Genomic DNA, 21,030 nt, shown 5'->3' with positions numbered 1-21,030 from the left:
ATCATTAGAAGATTAAAAAGACATTGATCTAAGATAGCCAAAAAACATCGTACTTACTTCTCAATGTTGTCTGTTTTCTATGCCTATGATTTTTTTTAAAAGATCATAGTTCCCCTTTTTAATTTTTGAAGGAGAGACAAGCTTTTCCACTAGTAGGTAGGAGGTGTGTGGGTAGTTGAATATATGCACAGGTGCAATCGACTTTAATTAAGACTCAAATCATTTTAACAGGCAGATGGAAATATGTTTCAATCTTCTTTTAAAGTAACAGAGGCATTCAGGCACTAAAAATATTAATGCATGGGAAGAAAAATATCATTTCCATTCTTCCTGAAAGGTGTAATTCTGAAAATACATTCATAAACGTTTCTGAAGCAAACACTAAATGTTAAGAAGAATAGTCTCTCCATCACAAAGGGTAATATGGATAATTAATTTCTATGAAAGTAAATGCAAAACTTAACATTGTTGAAATCACAGTTACTAATAGCCATATTTGGGGGGGATTAAAGAAATCAGCTATTAAAGTTTCATAAGAAGAGCATGGCAGGAATAGTAATCCTTTTAGGGATAATATAACTGATGGCTATAGAAATGACTGTATACTGTACATTCTTGATAGTAAATCGTAGATTCTTTAGATAAACACAAAGAAAGAAATGGTGTTTGGGAATTATTGTTGGATAATCTGGAATTTTTCATAGTATTCTTGGGGAAAAAATACACATGTGAATTCGAAGAAAGGAAAAAAAATTGTTTGGGGATATTATCAATTAACTAGATTTGATATTTTCCCCCCAAGATGTTATTTTAAATGAAGTTAGTCAAGAAGATGAAGTAAAGCTAAAAGTAAACTAGTAGAAATATATTTAAATGTTGCTAACTTAATATGTAGAGGACACTTAGGAAAGCTGAAACTCTTTTCAGATTATGTTTCTACATAACATTATATTTGTGCTCAAGTAATTGAATCTCTTTATAGTTCAGTTTCTCTGTAATATAAAGGAGTTAACAAGAATATTTCTAAGGCCCAGCAAGGTTTTATTGAGATTCTACTGTGTGATTCATGGTTTAAAGACAGAGAGTAGGAAATCAATGATTTACTTCTCCACTTGTTCTTTTTGAAGCCAAGGAAGGTAAGATACAAAAATTATTCTCTGGATTTTTCATGGGCAACATCATTTCATCTTTCACTCTTTCTCCCTTTCTCTTTTTTCCCTTCTCCCTCCCTACTTCCCTCCCTCCCTCCCTCCCTTCCTTCCTTCCCTCCCTCCCTCCCTCCCTCCCTCCCTTCCTTCCTTCCCTCCCTCCCTCCCTTTCCTTCTATCTTGTGCCAGTCTCAGCCAATCTAGTAACCAGTATTGTGGTTGGACCAGCCCTGTGGTTCTTATTATGATTGCAAGATATCCTCAGCAATAACCATCAGGAAACTTTGGAAAATAAAAAAAGGTTTGTTACTCACATGTTCTGGAAAGTGCATGGTACCACACAGAGGGAGAAGGACCACGGGCCTGGGGTTGAGGGTGAGGGCCTGTGGTTTTACGGGCTCACTCTTTATTGGTGAATTTAAAACATAGCAGCACTCCTGGGCATATATCAGGGTAAAAACATGGTTCATAAGGATACATGCACCCCAGTGTTCACTGCAGCACTGTTTACAATAGCCGAGACATGGAAGCAACCTAAATGTCCATTGATGGATGAATGGATAAAGAAGATGTAGTACATATATACAATGGAATATCACTCAGCCATTAAAAAGAATGAACTAATGCTATTTGCAGCAACATGGAAAGACCCAGAGATTACCACACTAAGTGAAGTAAGTCAGACAGAGAAAGACAAATATCATATGATATCGCTTATATGCCGAATCTAAAAAAATGATACAAATGAACTTATTTACAAAACAGAAACAGATTCACAGACTTAGAGAACAAACTTATGGTTACTGGAGGGGGTGGGGAGGGATAGATTGGGAATTTGGGATTGACATGTACACACTACTATATTTAAAATAGATAACCCACAAGGACCCACTGTGTAGCACAGGGAACTCTGCTTAGTATTCTGTAATAACCTAAATGGGAAAAGAATTTGAAGAAGAATAGATATATGTACATGTATATGTATAACTGAATCACTTTGCTGTACACCTGAAACTAACACAACATTGTAAATCAACTATACTCCAATAAAAATTTTAAAAAAACAATAAAATGAAATGATATTTAATTTTTTTTTTAATCTACAAACTAAAAATAATAAGAAATAAAAAAATAAAACATAGCAGGAGGAATCTGAAGCCCGGAAAGAGAAAAAACAAGTGGGTCTAAATGGTCAGTTATGAAATTAACCAAGAACTCTAAAACAAAGGAGCTTGGTGGGGGCAGGGCTGGCACTACGCCTGCTCAAGGCAGCCATCTTTGAAGTTGATGCCTCTGCCGTCAAAGCTTAAGTCAGACTCCTGTCCCCTCTTTTCAACTCTCGTCATCACCTTTTCTTCACACTCTTTCACATAAACACACATATGAAGCAGGTACAAAATGTTTAATCACAAAGTACCTCAGGAATAGAGGGGTTTCTTTTTCATTTCTTGTGAATTAAATTAAAAAAAATAAAAAAAAGAAACCCAGATGTTATTCCTTATTTCTTATGTTAACCAATACTCTTTATTACTCTGATCTCTTGTTTCATAAGTTATCTGGTAGCGAACTTCTTTGTGGCAAAAGCAATCTGAATGATGAATAAGGCCTCAGAGAATTCCGATATCCATTGTTTCGGGTTAGGCTCATGGGTTAAAAGAGGGGAAGGAAATAAGGCAAAAAGAAAAGGAGTAGGAGGAGGAGGAGGAGAGAGCAGTATTTGCAGTACTAGATTCTTTTGTATGCCTCAAACAAAAACCACCTGTCTCCTGAAGGTCACCAGACCCAGTCCGTTGGAGTGAATCCAGGATGCCCAGGCTTTTGTGAGCTTCGGAACCTAAGAAACTGTTGTGACATGCGCCAGGAGCGCCAGAATGGCACAATGCAGAGGCAAGGGAGAGAGAAAGCATTTTTGTAAAATGCTAAGTTCTAAATCTGCCTGTCTCCATTACTATCGATATTCATGCCTTGGTACCAATGTGTTTTTAATTGCCAAGTCTTCCCCAAGAAGGTGCCCTCTCCATTAATATATGTACCTCTCATCTTCATTTGAATTATTAGGTTTTATTGCTCGACACTTCAAAATAAAGATTCTAGCACCTGGAATAGTGCCTGGCACAGAGTAGGTATTTTATAAACATTCACTGAATGAATGAAAGACTGAATGAATGCATATACATGGTTAAAACACTTATGCATTAATAGCATCAAAAAGAATAAAATACTTAGGAATAAACTTAACCAAGGAAGTAAAAAACGTGCACACTGAACATTACTTCTTCCATCAATTTTACCAGCTCTCCCCACTCTAGCTTAGTATTCTGGAATTTAGTGTGAGGCCAACCCTCCACTTCCATCAGGTTGCACAGCAACTCCTTATGTGGCTGCATGTTAACGCTTGACAGGAACTTATCTGATCTTTAATAGGAGCCCGTCTCCAGATGGAGACCCAGTGTGCTCTTCCATACCCTGAGGACTATTGATCCTCTGACAAGCTGGTTTTGATTCCTGTTCCTATTTCATGCCTTACAATTCAGATCACTAACATACAAGTCTTCAAAAAGTTTTGCTATATACCCTAGGTTCTTACTTTCAAAATTGGACCTTATTCTGGTGGTTTCAACTTTTCCTTTTGGTGGATTATATTTGAGTGCAAGTGGGTGCCTTTTAGGCCTTTCTTTCCCTTCCTCAGTCCCAGACCTAGGGGTTTCTGTTCATTTGAAGCCACTACAGATGCAACGGACCCAGGAGCTCACAATCTCCCAGGGGCACAAAATGCAGGTCTGGCTTCACTTCTCTGGCTCAATAGCTTTCACGGTCTTCTCTAAGAAGAACTTTTAAAATTAATAAGAAAGAAAGAATGCTGAAGCCCAAGGAAACATACATTTTACACAACACAGATTATGAGCTGGCCTCCTTAAATGTCAGCTACGCATGAGTCTCTCTAAGTCATCCATTGATTTCACATGGAAGTAGGTCAGGACTGCTTTTAACTGGAGAAGCCTCACGCTGCAGGTTTCATTTAACTATGTGGAGGGAATATTAAAAATTGATGTGCAAAGCAGACCTCTGCTTAATTAGCATCTGGATAAAGTCTTTACTAGGAAAGCCATGGAAGTTAATAAAAAATGAGAAAATTGACAATGAAGTCTTTCAACAGCTATTTTTGTGTCTGTAGCCTTTCATTTATGCAAAGTATATGGGTGGTCACTTCATGACTTGCTTATTTATGCTAGTTAATCTGTATTTAGGAGGCTGGCATTCTTCCTCTATCTGGGGTTGCACACGCTTCTATACAAAATTTGAGTGTTTCTTGTTGCTTTTTTCTGATGTTGCATTTTTTCAAATGCTAAACTTCAAATCTGTTTGCATGTTGACTAATCACTTTAAAAGGAAAAAAGATTCTATTTGAATCTGCTTAGAAATGACACTTCACAAATCATCCCTTTAAGGGTCCCTCATCTACATACTAAATATTTTTTTTATCTTAAGTACTTTGGATCTTTGGCTTCTACCTAATTCATTGGTTAAAGCTTATACCTTTTTTGGAAGCAAACTTTTTATTTTAAAAGATAAATTTGTAACCAGAAAAAGAAAAAAAAACATTCATTACATTTGAAAAACACATCAACAACCAGTGATATTGCATTTTTTCCTTTGCTGATAAATCATCTTTGACAATCATCTTGCCATGTTGCCTGGCCCTTTGTACAATGAGGATGGGCTCTTTGTTCTCAGAGCTGTTCTTTATAGGGTCAGGGAAACTGTGCTCTCTCAGGTGTGATGTCTCTCCACCCTCCAGGCTTAGATATCATCCAGCAACCCAGAAACAGCCGGCCTCCTGAGGGGACATTCTGCCTAGTGCTTTATGCTCTTCGCATCAGGTATGGGATGATCCACTTAAGATGTCAGATCCTTTACCCAAGCCTAACTGAAGAGAGTTGTGCAAACAGTATGGGCTCCCTGGAAATTTAATTCATTTTTGACCTTACTGCATTTTTTTAAATAAAATATTTATTCTTTCCCCAGATATCTAAAAATCAAACGATCACCTCTTATAGTTACACAGCCATTTATATTTTACAAAGTCTTTTCCTGAACCCAATTTTCTTTCATTTTACACAACAATACTCTGAGGTGAATATGAAAAAACTGATACTTGGAGAGTTTGACTTGCCCTAAAAGTGCAGCTGTTCAGTGACAAATCCATCTGTTGACCCTACGATATTTGATTCCTGGGTCTTTTCTATTCATTTATATCAGGTGACCCCTCCCAATCTACCTTCCATTATAATGATATATTTTTAAGCTGGTCAAACAAAGGAATTTTAAAAATAGAAAATAGAGATGAAATAAAAATAGAAATGAAAATAGAAATAGAAATGAAGATACTTTCTAATATTCCTTATCTCCTTCTAGAAATTAGACAGTAAATGGGCTCCACTCAGTACCATGTACAATCCAGCTAATAGTTTTCTATCTACAATGTAATATCTTAATACTGTTTCCATAACCATTTACTGAAAATCTATGCTATGCTATTTTTCATGGTCCCTACTCTTATTCTTTTATAAAATATTTAGATTAGATTATAAGTACTTCCTTTCATTTTCCTTGCTGAATGCTACCTGGTTTTATCAATCAGTAACAGGACTGATTTCCTGACTATTTTATGTATATAAAAATCATCTGAACCTGGGTTCTCCATTGATATTCCTTGGAGCAGTTGGTTCCTAAGTACTTTAACTAGTGTTGACCTTGGCATCCTATGCAGAACTCAGATTATTATCAATACCTAGTAATCATGGTAATTCTATTGGACTTGGCTATTAAAAAAATGTTAGCGGTGGAAAAATCAGTAAATCCAAAAATATAAGTTGATTATGTAAAATACAGTCATAGAAACCATGGGTACTTAAATAAAAATATATAGTCTTTGCTCTCAAAAATGTACCATTCAATTGTGGAGGTTGGATACACATTCATTCAATTTAGCCAGTCACTTGATAATTCAAGGAACACTTACTGAACATGTTCTCTGTGCCAGAAAAATGTGCTAGTTGTTGGGGGGAAAAAAAAAATAAAGACTTACTACTGTGTCCTGACCATTTAGTTGGAAAGACAAACAGGTAAATGCTAATCACAGCACTGTGTCAGTCATGTGTCTAAAGAACTTTTTTATGTAAATGGAGGAGCAGCGCTCCCCAAAAAGGAAGCAGAAGGGACAAAGTTCAAAAAGGATTGTTAATAAGGATATCACAATGCATGAGAACCAAGAGAAACGTCTTCAGATGGAGGAATCAACAATGTCTAATGTTTTGTGATGTTTCCTCTTCCAAGAGAGGAAAAGGAAAGGGCCAGAGACCAGTTAGGAAGCCCTATGTGACTCCGGACTGAGCAGAATAGGTTGAAGCCAGGTTGTAGGAAAGTAAAGCTGGGACGGGAGACATGAAATGGAGGCAGCAAGTAAACACTCACTTGAATGGTTTGGCCATAAAAAGGAAATGGAAAATCATGGCTGGGTGTAGAGTCAAGAATTCTTTTTTTTTCTGAAACATCAGTGGACAATTTTATTATCATTTATATTTAATGATCATAAATAAAGCATGGTTTAGAAGCCAAAGTGAGTTCTGCAGGCTTCAAGTGAGATTATCACTCAACCAAAGAAGGACCACTCTGAGGCAATGTTTTAATTTCTTAGGTTTGAAATTTCTCTTAGACAAAAGCTCAGTCAAGTTTCTTTGACAAAAGCTTGCCTCATTTTGACATAGCTCTCTTGTTAATCGTCGGTAAGTGGTTAATAACTTATTAATCAGAGAATGAAAGAGGCAACTTTGAGATTCAGAATGTGAATCTGAATGTAAAGAGAATAATACTTTGCTTCAGCTTTGATCCTTCTGTTGGGGGCTGCTAACATCTAAATCCTGTCCCAGCTTCCGAGTTCTTGGAAATCTAGATTTCTTATTTGTGTTATGGGAACAAAAACCACTTTTGAATTATCCACCCATAGCAATGTGTGTGGATCTAGGGTTGGACAATACATGGATGCCCCCAATCTCTACTTTCTGACTCTTTCTATTGTTTTTCTATCCTTTTTCTTTCTTGACTTAATTATATCAGTTCTATCTGTAACAAGGGAATAGATGCAAAACATTTCAAAAGGTGATATTTTATTGAATGTAACTGAAACCTGACCAGAAGAAAATGTAGGGGAAAGTATTCCTTCTACCTTCACTTGTCAGAAGACTATTACAGACTTTTGCATTTGAAATTTTTCCTTTAAGTTCAGCTGTTCTGGGTATACCTGGCTAGGCAGGATATTCTGCTTCAAAATCCATGTTACTAACCCTCCTTCCTCCCCTCTTAGATTCTTTACAGTATTTTTACTCCTTTCATTTGGGAATAGCAATAGCCCAGATTCTTCAGCTGATTCGTTATTCTACCAGGAGTGGAACGTTTAATTAACCTAGCTCCCATCAACTAACAACAATAATGAGTTGGCTTCAACTGAGAAACACCATGCGCCACTAAAGACACTTCATTAAATTCATAATTGCCATCCATTTCCTGAATTCTGAAAACTGATGTTTTTGAAAATTAAAAAACTTTTCCAAATATTTAATAACTTAAACCCATTTTTACCTGGGAACACACGCATTTAAGACCACCAGTTACATAATAATAGCTCCCTGGATTTCTGCAGTGCTTTTTCACCAAGGATGTTAAATGACTTAGTTGAATGTGTTCTTATTCTCTTTACTATTTGAGTTCAATAATGCACAATGTTAAACAGTAGAATTCCTTCTTTAAAATGTTAGTCTCTATTATTTCTTCTGGAAAAAAAGGCATCTTTCTATCTCCAAATGTTGAGAAATGATCAATTTTCTCAGCTATTCGTTTGTACAGGAACTGGTGACAATTTCACATCTACAAAATGGTCCACATTTAAATGCTTTATGGCTATATTCTTTATATCCTTCCCCTAATAAATCTGCCTAGAATGAAATGGGCATTCCTTTAAACAGGACATTTAAGAACAAAAGCAATGAATTCAGCATTCAGCATAGTTCCTTTTTTGGCTGAATGACTATATTGATTTCAGTGTAGAATTTTCTAAGTCGTAGGACCCGATTTTTTTTTTATTTAAGAGTCAAACATTTCTCTTATGGCTTTTGTTTCCTCAAGTGCAATAGCCCTCTCAAGTCACTATGCCTATTATTTCAACAAATTCAGTAAATACTTACCACGTATCAACTTTGGGGAAGACTGCATTGAGCCAAGTGCTACATGAAAAAAAATGATGAAAAGATATGGCCCTTGATCTCCCTAGCCATGTGTCTTAATGGGGAATAAGACAGAGAAAAAAAAAAAAAAAACAACTCTACAATGGGTCAGGATAAGACACATACCATTACAGATGTATAAGGTGCTCCCAGTGTTTGAAGGAGAGATTATACGTAAACAACAGCACAAAGAAAACTCGATGAAGATGGAGGTGGAATATAAGCGGGGATCCAAGCTTTAGACTTTGTTTGAAGGAGTTACTGGGGAAGTCCTTTCAGCAAGGCAGAGCAAGATCAGACAGAAAGCTTCAGAAACAGGAAGTGGTCATTTGTTTGGGGATCTACAGCTCATTCAGTAAACCAAAGATGCATCAAACAAGAGAAGGAAGAGATTCACAGTTTGAGCACTTAATATTCTCATCTGAAAAGTGAGAAAACTATGGCATTAAGAGATGAACTGACTTATCCAAAGTCTCAAAGCTTCTAAATGGCTGAGCCAAGATGAAAAGCATCTCTTGTGATATCCAGGCCCTGTCCAAGCCTTCTAGATCATATTAAAATGTAGGACAAATGCAAGGAACTATGATATGACTGATAGGAACCCCTTCTACCTAATATTTAATTACTCATAGATGTCAAACTGTTGAAAACACATGATGTCAAATACAAATCAGAAATTGAATTTCCTGTTTGAGGTAATTCAACAGAAGAAAAAGAAATCAGCTCTAGTGTATTGAATACAAACTGAGGAGATCTTGGTTTTAAAAAAAAAATAGACTAGTGTAGCTTTATGTCTGAGTTGAAAATGTTTCTGCATTATTTCAATCTAAAGCAGGGAGGTTCTTCTTAATGGAGAAAATTGCTGATTAAATTGCTGACGAGAAATTGCACTTAAAGATTCAGCAGCCAGAGAACATAAACACGGGGGATAAACACGTCTGCCTGCATCGATCAAAGACAGCTGCAGTCTGCCCCCAGAAAGGTGAGCAATTATTTATGAAATTATGTCTTCTTCAGTGATTCTATGTTGCAATCCTAAGAGAAACTGAATGAGGAAAACAGACAATGTCATGATCCCAATTAACCAAGGAGTCACATGCATTTTCAAAATCCAGGGATTTTACTTATACACTATTTAACCTCATCATCCTGAAAAATTTTTTTAGCTTTAAAAAATAATAATGATTAAATAGGCCAGCATGATCTTGAAGAACTGTGTATCTGTGTGTGTGTGTGTGTGTGTGTGTTTTAAAGATGGGTGTCTGATTCTGCCAAGTACACATTAACACAAATCTAAAGAGAAAAGAGGTGACGCCAAGAAGCATTTTGCACAGGGCTCTTTTGGAGCTTTTGTTGTTTTACTAGATCAGTTTTTAGGTTAGTGATGCTAGGGCTCTCATTGCCTTTGGGCACTGGCTGATTTTTTATTTTTTTTATTCACGGAGTGTTTTTTTCCCTTGGGGTAGCCCTGGGCCACCAAGACACTGCTTAGTTATGGACAAGATGCAAGGATCTGTGGACAAAAGCCCTATATCCCTGGAGGATGGATCATCTATTTGGTAGCTCGGTATTGCAAACCTCTCAGACCAAAGGAATGTGCCCATATATCCTTAAGTTATGCTTCAAAGCATTAGGACCACTCACAGTCTCTTTGCCCAGGTCATTTAACTGTGAGGCCCGCTGGGCAGACCACATGCCTTCAGGGGCAGCTCAGAAGCCTGAGGTCCAGAAAATCCCCTCGCAGTGACTAGGATATTCCAAAGTGAATTTCAGAGGGTTTCTGAAAAGGTTTTCCAGCCCCTTCCTAAGCTGATGACAACCATTAAGTGGTCCATGCTATTTAGGTACAGACCCAGCTTCCTTTTATCCAGCAGATATCTCTGGGAGTGATAACAGTATGAGCCATTAGAGTTTTTGATGGTAACTGGTATATTTTAACGGCAATTGGGAGGGGAAAGAAATTAGGGAGACTGGTCAAGTATAGATAAAGTATCATTAAGACCAGAAACTCTGAAGCCAAATAAACTGGGTTCAAGTCTCAGATTTACTCCCTATGTGACCCTGGGTAAGCTGCGCCTCAGTTTCTCCCATCTTTAAAATAGCAGCGTTAATATCACCTGCTTCCACGTGTTGCTATGAGGGTGGAATACAAGCAAAATGCTTAGAACTGTGTCTGGCATAGAGTAAATGGCATAAAAGTAAGTACTGATATATGCTCCTACTGTTATGGGAGCATTCTGAAGGAAAAGCTTGGGGCTGCATTCTTTCCCCAGGACCTTACCACTGCTTCTTGGATGAATTCCACTCTGGGCTTAGTTGGACTTGAAATTGTTTCTGAGGCAAAAGCATTTTCCAAGAATCTCATCACCTCATTTCCCCATCAGCATTGTCAGCTCTAACCACCGAGACCCTTGGCTCAGTCATGACAGTTAGACCTCCTCCTTGCTTTCATCACTCCTTCCAGCATCCCACAAGGAAGACTCCCATTCTCTTGTATTGCTCTCCGGCATTGGCTAGATCATGGGGCCGGGTATCCTCTCTCAACAGCACGCCCTTGTTCTGCATCATGGCTCCGTGTGGGGGCTCCACCCTGCTCTGGCTTGTCCTCCCACTTAAATGACCTGGACCCATCTAAACAGACCTCTGGGGTAAAAACTGCTGTTGGCCTGAGGCTCAAGTTCCCCTGCCTGTCTGAAAAACAGAAACAACTCCTGCCTGAAGTAGTTCTTACCAGTGGTTCTCAAATTCAAGTGCTGAGAAATTCTGATGAAGTAAATGACACAGACCTAGCATGACTAAGAGGAAGGTTATAAGTAAGAACAAGAACGGACATTATTCACACATTGCCCACCATGTGATACAATGTTAAACTCTCAAGGTCTCCGGAAGAATCTTGAGGTAGTGAAATACTTCTCCCTGCTTATCCAACCAGATGACCCTGAGGGTTTTTTTTGCAAGTTGCCAACTAATCAGTAGCTTACTTAAGGAAAGAAAAACAACATTCACTCATTTCAAGTTATCTGGGTTTTACTTTTTCCCCCTTTCTCTTCTTTCCCTTATACAAATTCTGTTTTTGACTTTGTTAGATGAAAGCAATGTGTTATAGGTTTCTCTTGCACACAAGTAAATGGTGTTGCTGATATTTAGCCATATATCCCTGAGTTACTGTTAGATAATAGGCATAAATACTCCTGGGGATTGCCCTTAAAAAAATCAGGATCCCAGGTCCAACCTCCAGGATTTCTCAATGAACAGGTCAGTCTATGATAAAGCCCAGGAATCTGTATTTTTAACAATAGGCAGGTGAATATAATGCAGGAGGTCCTTTGCCCGCTGTGGTTTGTTGTTTTTGGTTTTTAATTTTTTTTTTTTTTTTTTTTTTTGGGCTGCATTGGGTCATTTTTGCTGCCCGCGGGCTTTCTCTAGTTGCGGCTAGCAAGAGGGGGCTAGTCTTCTCTGCGGTGCGCAGGCTTCTCATTGCAGTGGCTTCTCTCGTTGTGGAGCACGGTCTCTAGGCGCACGTGCTCAGTAGTTGTGGCGCTCTGACTTAGTTGCTCCACGGCATGTTGGATCTTCCCCGACCAGGGCTCGAACCCTTATCCCCTGCATTGGCAGGCAGATTCTTAACCAATGCTCCACCAGGGAAGTCCCGCCCACTCTGCTTTGAGTGACCCAAGGATCTTCCCTGGAGCATGTCCCCAGCGTCCTGGCCTGAGAGCACCTCATAACCCAGGTGCAGGCTCAATTTTCCTTCTGAGCTACTAGAAGGAGTCTTGCTAAGGCAGAAACCAGTCTGAGGCCACAGTGTGGGACTCAGCAGGAAGGCAAGCAATAAACAGCAGGAAAAGAACCTGACAAGTGTCATGGTTTTATTTAAGAAATTTAGCAGAACCTATAGGCCTTGGTCTTGCCAGGCCTTCTGGAATCCTCCTTGTCATATCCTCTGAGATCTCTTCAGTTATTCTGGGTGTAGCTCAACTCCTAAATGCCTTTGAAGGATCTGTTTGTCCCAGAGGTTCAATATCCCGCCTCCCCCCAGCTCTGGCCAGGTGGTTTCTACACCACACGCCCAGAAGTTCTGCTCAAAGTCAACATGCTTGGCAGTGGGCAGTCACGGGCTGAAGGTTCACCCATTCCCCACAGCAAATGAAAGAGCCAGACTCCTGGGTTCTCTTCCTTGCCCATCCCCTTTGCTTCTCTGTCCTACCCACTCCTTGTCAGTCTCTGCTTTCATAGGAATAAAAAGGAGAGAAAATAAAGTCCTTAGCTAGTGCGCTTGCTAGATTTTACTGAAAAAAATGATTTTCAATAGGTTAAACAAAAAGTGTAAGTTCTCCTAAAATAAAGTAACATTCGTTCCATGTTTCCCAGGACAGCTTAGTTCTTGGGAAGTGGATATCCCTGACCATCTCAGACATGAATCCAAGAATGTCATCCAAGACTTAGTAAATGGATTCAAGTGGCCTTTGGAAGTCAAGGTCACAAAGTCCTTACCCTGAAGTCACACACTTGAGGTAGATGAGAGGTTCCACAGACAAGTTTGGGTATCTGGTTTCTTGGTCCACAACTGATTAATGGTGTGATGATACAATACAATAAGGAAAAGCGTGAAAGGAGAATAGGAAAGAAGGGGAGGGTGCATCAATAGAACTACCTGGGAGGCAGGAAAACCACGAGCAATAGACAGAAGAATTTAAGTGAACTTAAATGGTAGAGCTGTAGAGGGCTAGTCAGCTATACAACCTCAAAGAGCCCTCCTGAGGACACCCCAGTATCACAGTTAATCTATCAATGCTGTCACTGCTACTAAAAATGACAGGACAATCATAGCCACCCCTGTGTGAGGCCTCCCCTGTTCAGGTCACCTTGATGGACACTTCATGTGCGCTAGCACATAGTACACACACAGTGACGATCACAACAGTGACCCTGAATCATCAAGACGGCTACGTGATGTTAGCATACCCTTCCTTTTCCCCAAAAGTGGGATACTATACACATACAGAAATGTGTTTCAAGAGATTTCCTTCCAAAATCATTGTTTTTTCAATTTAAAATTATTTTTTAATTAAATTAGTAAGAGTAAGTTGGATCAGTTGCTTCACCAGCAATGCCTAATATTTTAGGCATCGCTGGACCTCAAGTTACATGAAAACTGAGACAGGTATGTGTGTGAGGGCATGGGGGGCATGGGGTAATTTTTTGGTTTTATTTTGTTTGTTTGATGGTTGCTTTGGGTTGTTGTCTTTGTGTTTGGTTTTTGTCGCTGCTGTTGTTTTTTAAGAAAGTGAATGGAAAGGCAAAGTTTACATCTGATTCCCAACTGTGTTTCATCAGACCTATAGGACACATTTATATCTATAATTGTAAAAATGTAACATAACACCTCAAAGTCTTAAATAGGAGTCTTTTTAAAGGGCTGAAAGATTTAACAGCAGAAAATCGTGTATCTCCATTAATGTGGAATATTATTGAGTATGATGAAGGTCTTTGGCAATGCCAACCTACCATTTATATATATATATATATGGCAATACCAGATGAGTGAGCTTGCATCTTCTTTTTTTCCTTTGATCCTTCTTTGGCCCTACTGTGTTTTGGCGCTTCTTCTCTGGTTCTCTGTGTACCTTTGTATGTGCTTCATATGTTGGCACCTATATTTGTTTATATGTCCATTTGACCTGATGTGTGCATTGTGTGTGTGTGTATTTTTCTTGGTGCCTCAGTTTTTTAATTAGTCTTTTCTCTTTGATGTTTCATGTTTCTTTCTTTTTTTATTTTCTCTTTACATTTTTCCACTTTTAACTTTTCTATCACATTCTCTCAAGTATATTATCAAATTTAATTATATCCTTCATTATGCCTTGTACATTTTCATAGAAACATACATTCATGCATTTATATTAAATAGAGGCTAAACTTTATTTTTAAACTATTTCTTATTTGACGGGATGAAAGAGTTTTTTCTCACTTGATTCTGGCTAATAATTTCTATGATTCATGGCTCTTGATTTATTAAAATAAAATAATTTCATGGCCCATTCATGACTTAGGTATTCTAAAGATTCCAATCAAAGGATATATAAAATAAAAATGTGTAAAAGGAAGATAAAAATGAGAGGTAGAACATTATCATTTGAGTCTCCAAATTCACCACAAAACATATTTGTACTTCACCTACTTCTCATATAGACACAGAAATTTACAGCAATAAAATACAAGTTAATCACTTCTTACATGCCTTATGTCCTCTATCTCTCTGCACAAATTTAAAAAATATTAATAATAACCAATTCAACTAAATTTATTATTGTTAGTATACTCATATACAGTTAAACATAATAATGTCACATCAACTAGGAAAAACATGCTTCCTAGAACAATTAATATGGAAGCTGTATTTAGAAAATGGTGAAGCAAAATGAAATTGATTCATGGTCTACCACTATTGTCTTATTTTATCTCTTTCCTGTTTTGCAACCCCCATCAATAATTATAAGCCTTTAAGATATGAAATTATTAAATTAGGTGTATCTTTTATAGATTATTAAAAATAAAAGTTGAAGGGATAAATTTTATTTGACATAGGTTTTTAAATTAAAGTGGAAATATTATATTTGCTTTGAATTGAATACCAGAAAACTTGAAAAATTGACATTTCCAGTAAACCTAGAGGGGTATGGAGCACAGAAATACCAGTCTTACTTTTATCTCTGAAATGTAAAAAAAATGCCAAATGTGACTCAGGGGTCATGAATGTTATACTACTTCATATCACTTATCTTGTCCCTTTGTTATCAGCAGGTGTCTAAGAATCCTATCTGTCAAGAGTGAAGGGGATAGTTGTATCACTGAGTGTACTGCAGCAGTAATTGTAGGTTAACTTTCAATTATCAACAATTTTGGATCTACATTTTGGATTACAGGAAGATTCTGAGAGCCCCTATGATTTTCTTAACATCAGATAGTGTTTTTCTATTTTCTTCCAGAATCAAAAGTAAATGGCATTGGATTATTCATTAGAAACACTATGTGCATTTTTCCTCCCTTCCATTTGTGTAAAGTAAAATATTGGAATTCATGTAACCCAGGGTATGACCTTCCTCTGAAGTGTTGATACACAGTTAATAGCACATGGGAAGGAATTTAATCCTTGGATCCCTAAAAAGCTATAAAGAACCTAGATCACTTCTCCATGTACAAGCTTGGTTTTAGAAGCACATAAAGCTCATTTTGGAGTCGAATGGAGAAGTCTGTGACATATAGCACATAGACTGATTCTAACAGATGGATTTTTCTTGAAATAACTTCATTAGTTAATCACTTTTTTTTAACATATACTTTTTCTAGCTAACTGGTATAGCTGCCAGCTGGAGCTGCTAAGAATCCTCCAAAGAAACTGGTAGGTAGGGAGAATATTGGCTAATTTCACCAATTCTTGGATGAAACTTCTACTAATTTCATACTAACCATTACGTATTTTGAGAGTAAAATCTTTTCCTTTATTTTTTTTCAACTTTTTCCAAAAACCTTACTCGATCTGAGTTTAAACCAAATCAATCATACGGAAAAAACTTTCAATTTTAATAAATTGTCTAGATCAGAGTTTCCCATACTTGACGCTATTGACATTGTGGATGAGATAATCCTTTTTTTTCTGTTCTTTGCTTTTTTTTTTTTAATTTTTGTAGCAGGTTGTCCTGTGCATTGTAGGCTGTTGAGGAGCATCCCAGGTCTCTACCCACTTGATGTCAGTAGCACCCCCAGTTGTGACAACCAAAGGTGTTTCCAGACACTGCTGAATGTCCCTGGGGGCAAAATCACCCCAGCTGAGAACCACCACTCTAGAAATAGGAGGTTCCTAGTTTTAATTCAATTTTTAACATAATTTTAAAAATATTTTAGTGTATTCATGTATGTATTGAATTCGAGATATGTCTAAAATATGAGAAGTTTTTGCCTTTCAGTCAGGTAAATGAAATGTTTTTATTGGGGAGGGAGGGAGTAGAATTATTTAAGTGGTTAATGCTTTCATAAATCTCTCTGGTTAAAGAGAAAAAAAGACAAGATAAATGGCTTTTAACTACCAATGAATATTAATTATCTAAGGAGTGTCATCATCATCTTCCTCAGACATGTTGAAGAGTTCTTTTCCTTTAAAGAAGGTACTCAATGTAACTGTATGAGTAGAATAATAAAATCCTGTGGTGGGATCATTTGAGATGTAAGTGATTAATTTTCAGCTTAGGTGCCCCAAGGCATTTTTAAATAAAGGAAAGCAGTGTAATTTAATGAAATGAACATTGAGAAAACTGGGATCTGTTTTGACTTTACAATATCATTAGGCAGTGATTTGGGGCTCACAAAAGGATTAGACATTCAGATAGACATTCCCTGGCCTTTGAAATTCAGGGGTACATATAATGTTCCCCTCCTATTTATGACTTAGTGATCTTTCAGTAATTTACATATTGATGGATATAGGAAGAGTACCATGGGAATAAGATGCTAATTACCAACGGTTTTAAAAGGGAAATAGTGAGCCTATTCTAGTTTGGCAGAAAGGTAAGAATGTAACAACATGAAGTATGTGGAGCGAATCATTCATTGTTTTTTAAAAAAGTAATGATTCTATTCGAATTGCTTTCTTTGCAGCAAAGGCTTTCTAATACGGATTTGCTCAAGCAGGCTTTTAATACAAGATAATTTTAACACTTAACCAATTCCATGTTTGAATGTATAATTTCCCCCCCAAATCGAGACATGTACCTAAAAATTTTATAGTGATCTGTTTTCTTTGTTAGTTTCCCAGAGCCCCTGAAGAATTTAGATCTTACATTTTATTTTAAATTTAAAACTGATTCTTTTTAATATGTTATATTGTGCAGACCATCACTTTTAGTTCTCTCAGAATGTACTATTTCCTATTTTTTTTTTTTTTTTTTTTTTGGTGCCTTAAAAGTATGACACAAATTTATTGCTTTACAATTCTAGAAGGCAGAAGTCTGAAATGGGTTTCACTTGCCTAAAATGAAGCCTGTAGGCCGGGCTGCCATTCGTTCTGAAGGCTCTAGGGGAGAATTTGTTCCCTTGACTATTCAATCTTCTAGAGGTTTCCTGATTTCTTGGCTCATGGCCCCCTCGTCCATCTTCAAAACCCGGAGGGTAGCATCATCAACCCTCTGACTCAGACTGCCCTGCCTCTGTCTTTCGCTTTTAAGAACCCATGAGAACGCACTATTTCCTTTGATATGGCGAAAGCAAAATCACACATCTTGAGACTTCAACTAAAAGGACCAAATATCACTACTACGTGCCTTATCTGTACATCACGGGGTTCACTGCCCTCAAGTCACAAAGGAAAGCGTCTGTGCACTTACTTTCGGCAGGTTCTTTAGGGCGGCGGCCGCTGGACGACTTCCTCAGCAGGCTGCGTCCCGAGGTAAAGAGGCTGGTTAGTTCTTCCAAAGGACTCGTGGGAGTTCTGGACCGGGAGCCGCTCGGAGCCGACCCGTAGGTACTGACCGAGGCATTGACCATCTTGCTCCCATCTTGCGACACCGGTCTGGGGGTCAAATGAGGCACTGATGGAGAGCTCCTGGAGAGGCTGCCTGAATGCACGGCGTCGTAGGGCGGGGGCCTTTTGAGGCTGAGCGGGGTCAGGGACCTGCCCATGCTGACGGGTGACGGGGAGGCGGAGTGACTTTTGGGGTAGCCGTGGGGAGACTGCGTTCGGTATAGAGTGGAAGGCGGGGGAGGGGACGAGGAGAGAACCGAGGCCGCAGGAACGGGTCCCAGGGCTCCGGCCTGGTCTTTCTCCAGTTTAGGGTGGCCGGAGGGCTGAGACGGCAAGGAGGATGGCGACGCCCCGGCCTGCTGTTTCATATAAGACACGTTTTCCAGCACAGGAAGCTTTGTGACCTCCAGGGGGGTGAGCGGAGACTCGTCAGAGTTGGGGGAGCACTGCACAGGGGCCGGGGGGAACACCAGCAGCGGGGGTCTATGAGAAAGCAGGTTGGGAAAGGGCGGAGGGATGTCACAGAGCAAACCCTTTGGGGTACATGGCACTGAGGACTTGGCCAAGTCCAAGTCAGGCACCGTGGGAGTAGCACACTGCGAAGAACAACTGTGATGGTCAAGGTCACACTTTGAGTCTTGGCCTAAGTCGTCAAAAATGGGGTATTTCATTTCTTCGTAGACGGCCTCACTCTGGTCGTCATCGTCTTTCCGGAAGTCTCTGAGGATGTTCCCCACCATCTCAATGTACACGGGTTCCTCCTCCTCGGGGTCCCCTGAGGGGCTGCTGACCTGGGAGAGGGAGGAGTCCCGAGGGAGTGAGGTCCTCCGGGGCACGTGCTTCTTGATATACGTTTCGTCAAAAGATGCGCTGAGCTGAGTGTCTGGATTCCGTTTTGGTTTTGGAGGAGGAACCTTCTTTGAATATTCATCACTGTGGGGTCTTGGTTTGGCTGACACTAAAAGAAGAAGGACAAAAAAAAACCACATAAAATAGATGAGTACAATAGGAAAGCTTTCAACTATGACTTTCAGGTGGATTTACTACTCTAAACATTTGAGGGGAGGGCTAATGCTTCGTTTCAAGCTGGAGACGTAGACTACAAATCCAACAAAAGTCAAACATTTCCATATTTAGAAAACTATGATGCAAGAACAGTAGTAATATGTATCTTCAAACTAATATAAATAATCCAACACTGATAAATGCATTAAGACCAGGACTTATTCATCCCTCTGTCTTAGAATTCCTAAATAGAAACTTCAGATGACACAATTGGATAAAAACAATCACACATTTCATAAAAATCAACTTCTAAGAATTCAGCAACAAAGAAACTTAGGGGAAAAAATCTAGAGTTTCTATTAGTACAAATGGTTACAAAAATACCATGGGGACTGAGCCCTTTAAATGATGTGGCTATTACACATGATCACATCTTGCTTTTATTTGGGTTAAAAATGTTCCAGCCTGCTGGACTTAATCTCTGTCTTGGTTCAGATAAATAACTTTTATACAAATGGGTCTGATACTTCAGGGGAAATTGATGTGAACATTTTATGAGGCTAGACAAGTTAATCTCCAAATCTCCAGGTATTGTTGATTATGGTGTATTTGTCTGTTTTAGTTCATAAGATATCTTATGATATCCCAAATGCTGTCTTGGAGTGAATTTATTGCCCTGACACATCAGAACCCCCTAGAGAGTTTTACAAGAGAATAATCCAGAGAATGATGTGTAAGCTTCAAGAATAACTTCTGGAAACTCACAACAGATATGCATACAAGTACACCCCACAGCCTACGGGAAGCCCCCCTTGTAATGGAACATAAACTTCTGACTCCATCTAGTAGGCTGGAACAGGCTGGCAACGTGTCTGTGACTGCAATCAATTGTTTAGCATGCAGGGAAAGTACTGGAGTCTTTATGTTATCTCATTATCTCATTGTGCTGATATATGATTACAATGATTATCATTTTTATGCAATGTGGCAGAATGTAGTTGCTTGTGGTAAGTGGTAGCATATAATGTAAGTTGACGGTATAGCTTATAGGTGTACACCTATGAGAAAAGAACAGCCTTCTCTATAATTTGCAGCTTGAAGGGAGGAGAGGTCTCAAGGCACAAACCAGGAAACACCCCAAATTTTCTGGGTCTTTTTTTCAACTAGCAAAACTTATGACACAGGAGCTTTTCTAAAACTTACTATAGGAGAAGCAAGTGCTTAAAGATTAGTTAGGTGGCTGCTTTATGCATCAATCATGCCTTCAGAGAAAAAGACCCCATCAAATATTCTAGCAGTGGCTATATCTTTTGCTTTTCTAGGTCATTCCTGCTTTCAAATATTCTGCTCCAATGTACCCATGATGATGGTTTCACTCACTACAATCAAGCAGTTTGTTGAAGGGAAGTTTCTTAATGTATGTCGACTTTTCCTTAACTTACAATAGGAAAAAACTAGATGCCATTTTACAGGGGGATGATACAGCAGTAGAGCCTTTTAGTGTCAAAAGGGAAAAGCCTAGGGACATAATGGAATGAAAACTATCCGGATAATTCTTTAGGCAGGACCCAAAGTGACCAATAGCTCCTCTCTCTATCTCCTACTGGTCATAAATTTTTATTGGTTTTGAAATCTACCATGCATGTTAATTTTCATATGATTCAAATAGGTCATCAGATTACATACAAAAATCGGAGCCCAAATAAAGTAAACCCATAAATTAATGAGTGAGATTGACTTAGAACTGGAGGGAGTTTGAAAGAGCCAGGACTTAGAACAAAAATCCATCCAGATTATTCTTCTGAACTTGTTTCCTGCCATGCTCCACCTCAGTGTGTCATCCTAGGCTAAGTAACTCACACTCTAGGAATATCTGCCACTGACTATTGAGTTCTAGGAGCTGGATGGTGTGGGAAGTAGCAAGGTGTTCTGTAAATGGAGAGTTAACCTAAAGCTAGGAATGAATGTGTGTCCATGAGATGGATAACTTCATTATATGCTTAAAATCATGCTTAGAATAAGATTTTCATTTTTTTCTGGTTCCTAAATTATAATTCACTGCCTTTTTCTTTGACCCTTC

The 21,030-nt window shown here is 38.5% G+C and overlaps 1 protein-coding gene across 1 annotated transcript in view; it reads right to left on the bottom strand.

Moving 5' to 3' along the window:
• NYAP2 (neuronal tyrosine-phosphorylated phosphoinositide-3-kinase adaptor 2) overlaps positions 1-21,030 on the bottom strand; it is a 242,488-nt gene that overhangs the window by 87,855 nt on the left and 133,603 nt on the right. Inside the window, exon 3 of the mRNA XM_036858738.1 lies at positions 17,809-18,903. Coding sequence (XP_036714633.1) covers positions 17,809-18,903 — 1,095 coding nt within the window. The remainder of the gene's footprint in view (positions 1-17,808; positions 18,904-21,030) is intronic.

Source organism: Balaenoptera musculus, chromosome 7 (assembly GCF_009873245.2).
Source record: "Balaenoptera musculus isolate JJ_BM4_2016_0621 chromosome 7, mBalMus1.pri.v3, whole genome shotgun sequence".
In the NCBI taxonomy this organism is placed as follows: Eukaryota; Metazoa; Chordata; class Mammalia; order Artiodactyla; family Balaenopteridae; genus Balaenoptera; species Balaenoptera musculus.
This window is presented reverse-complemented; position numbering and strand designations above follow the sequence as displayed.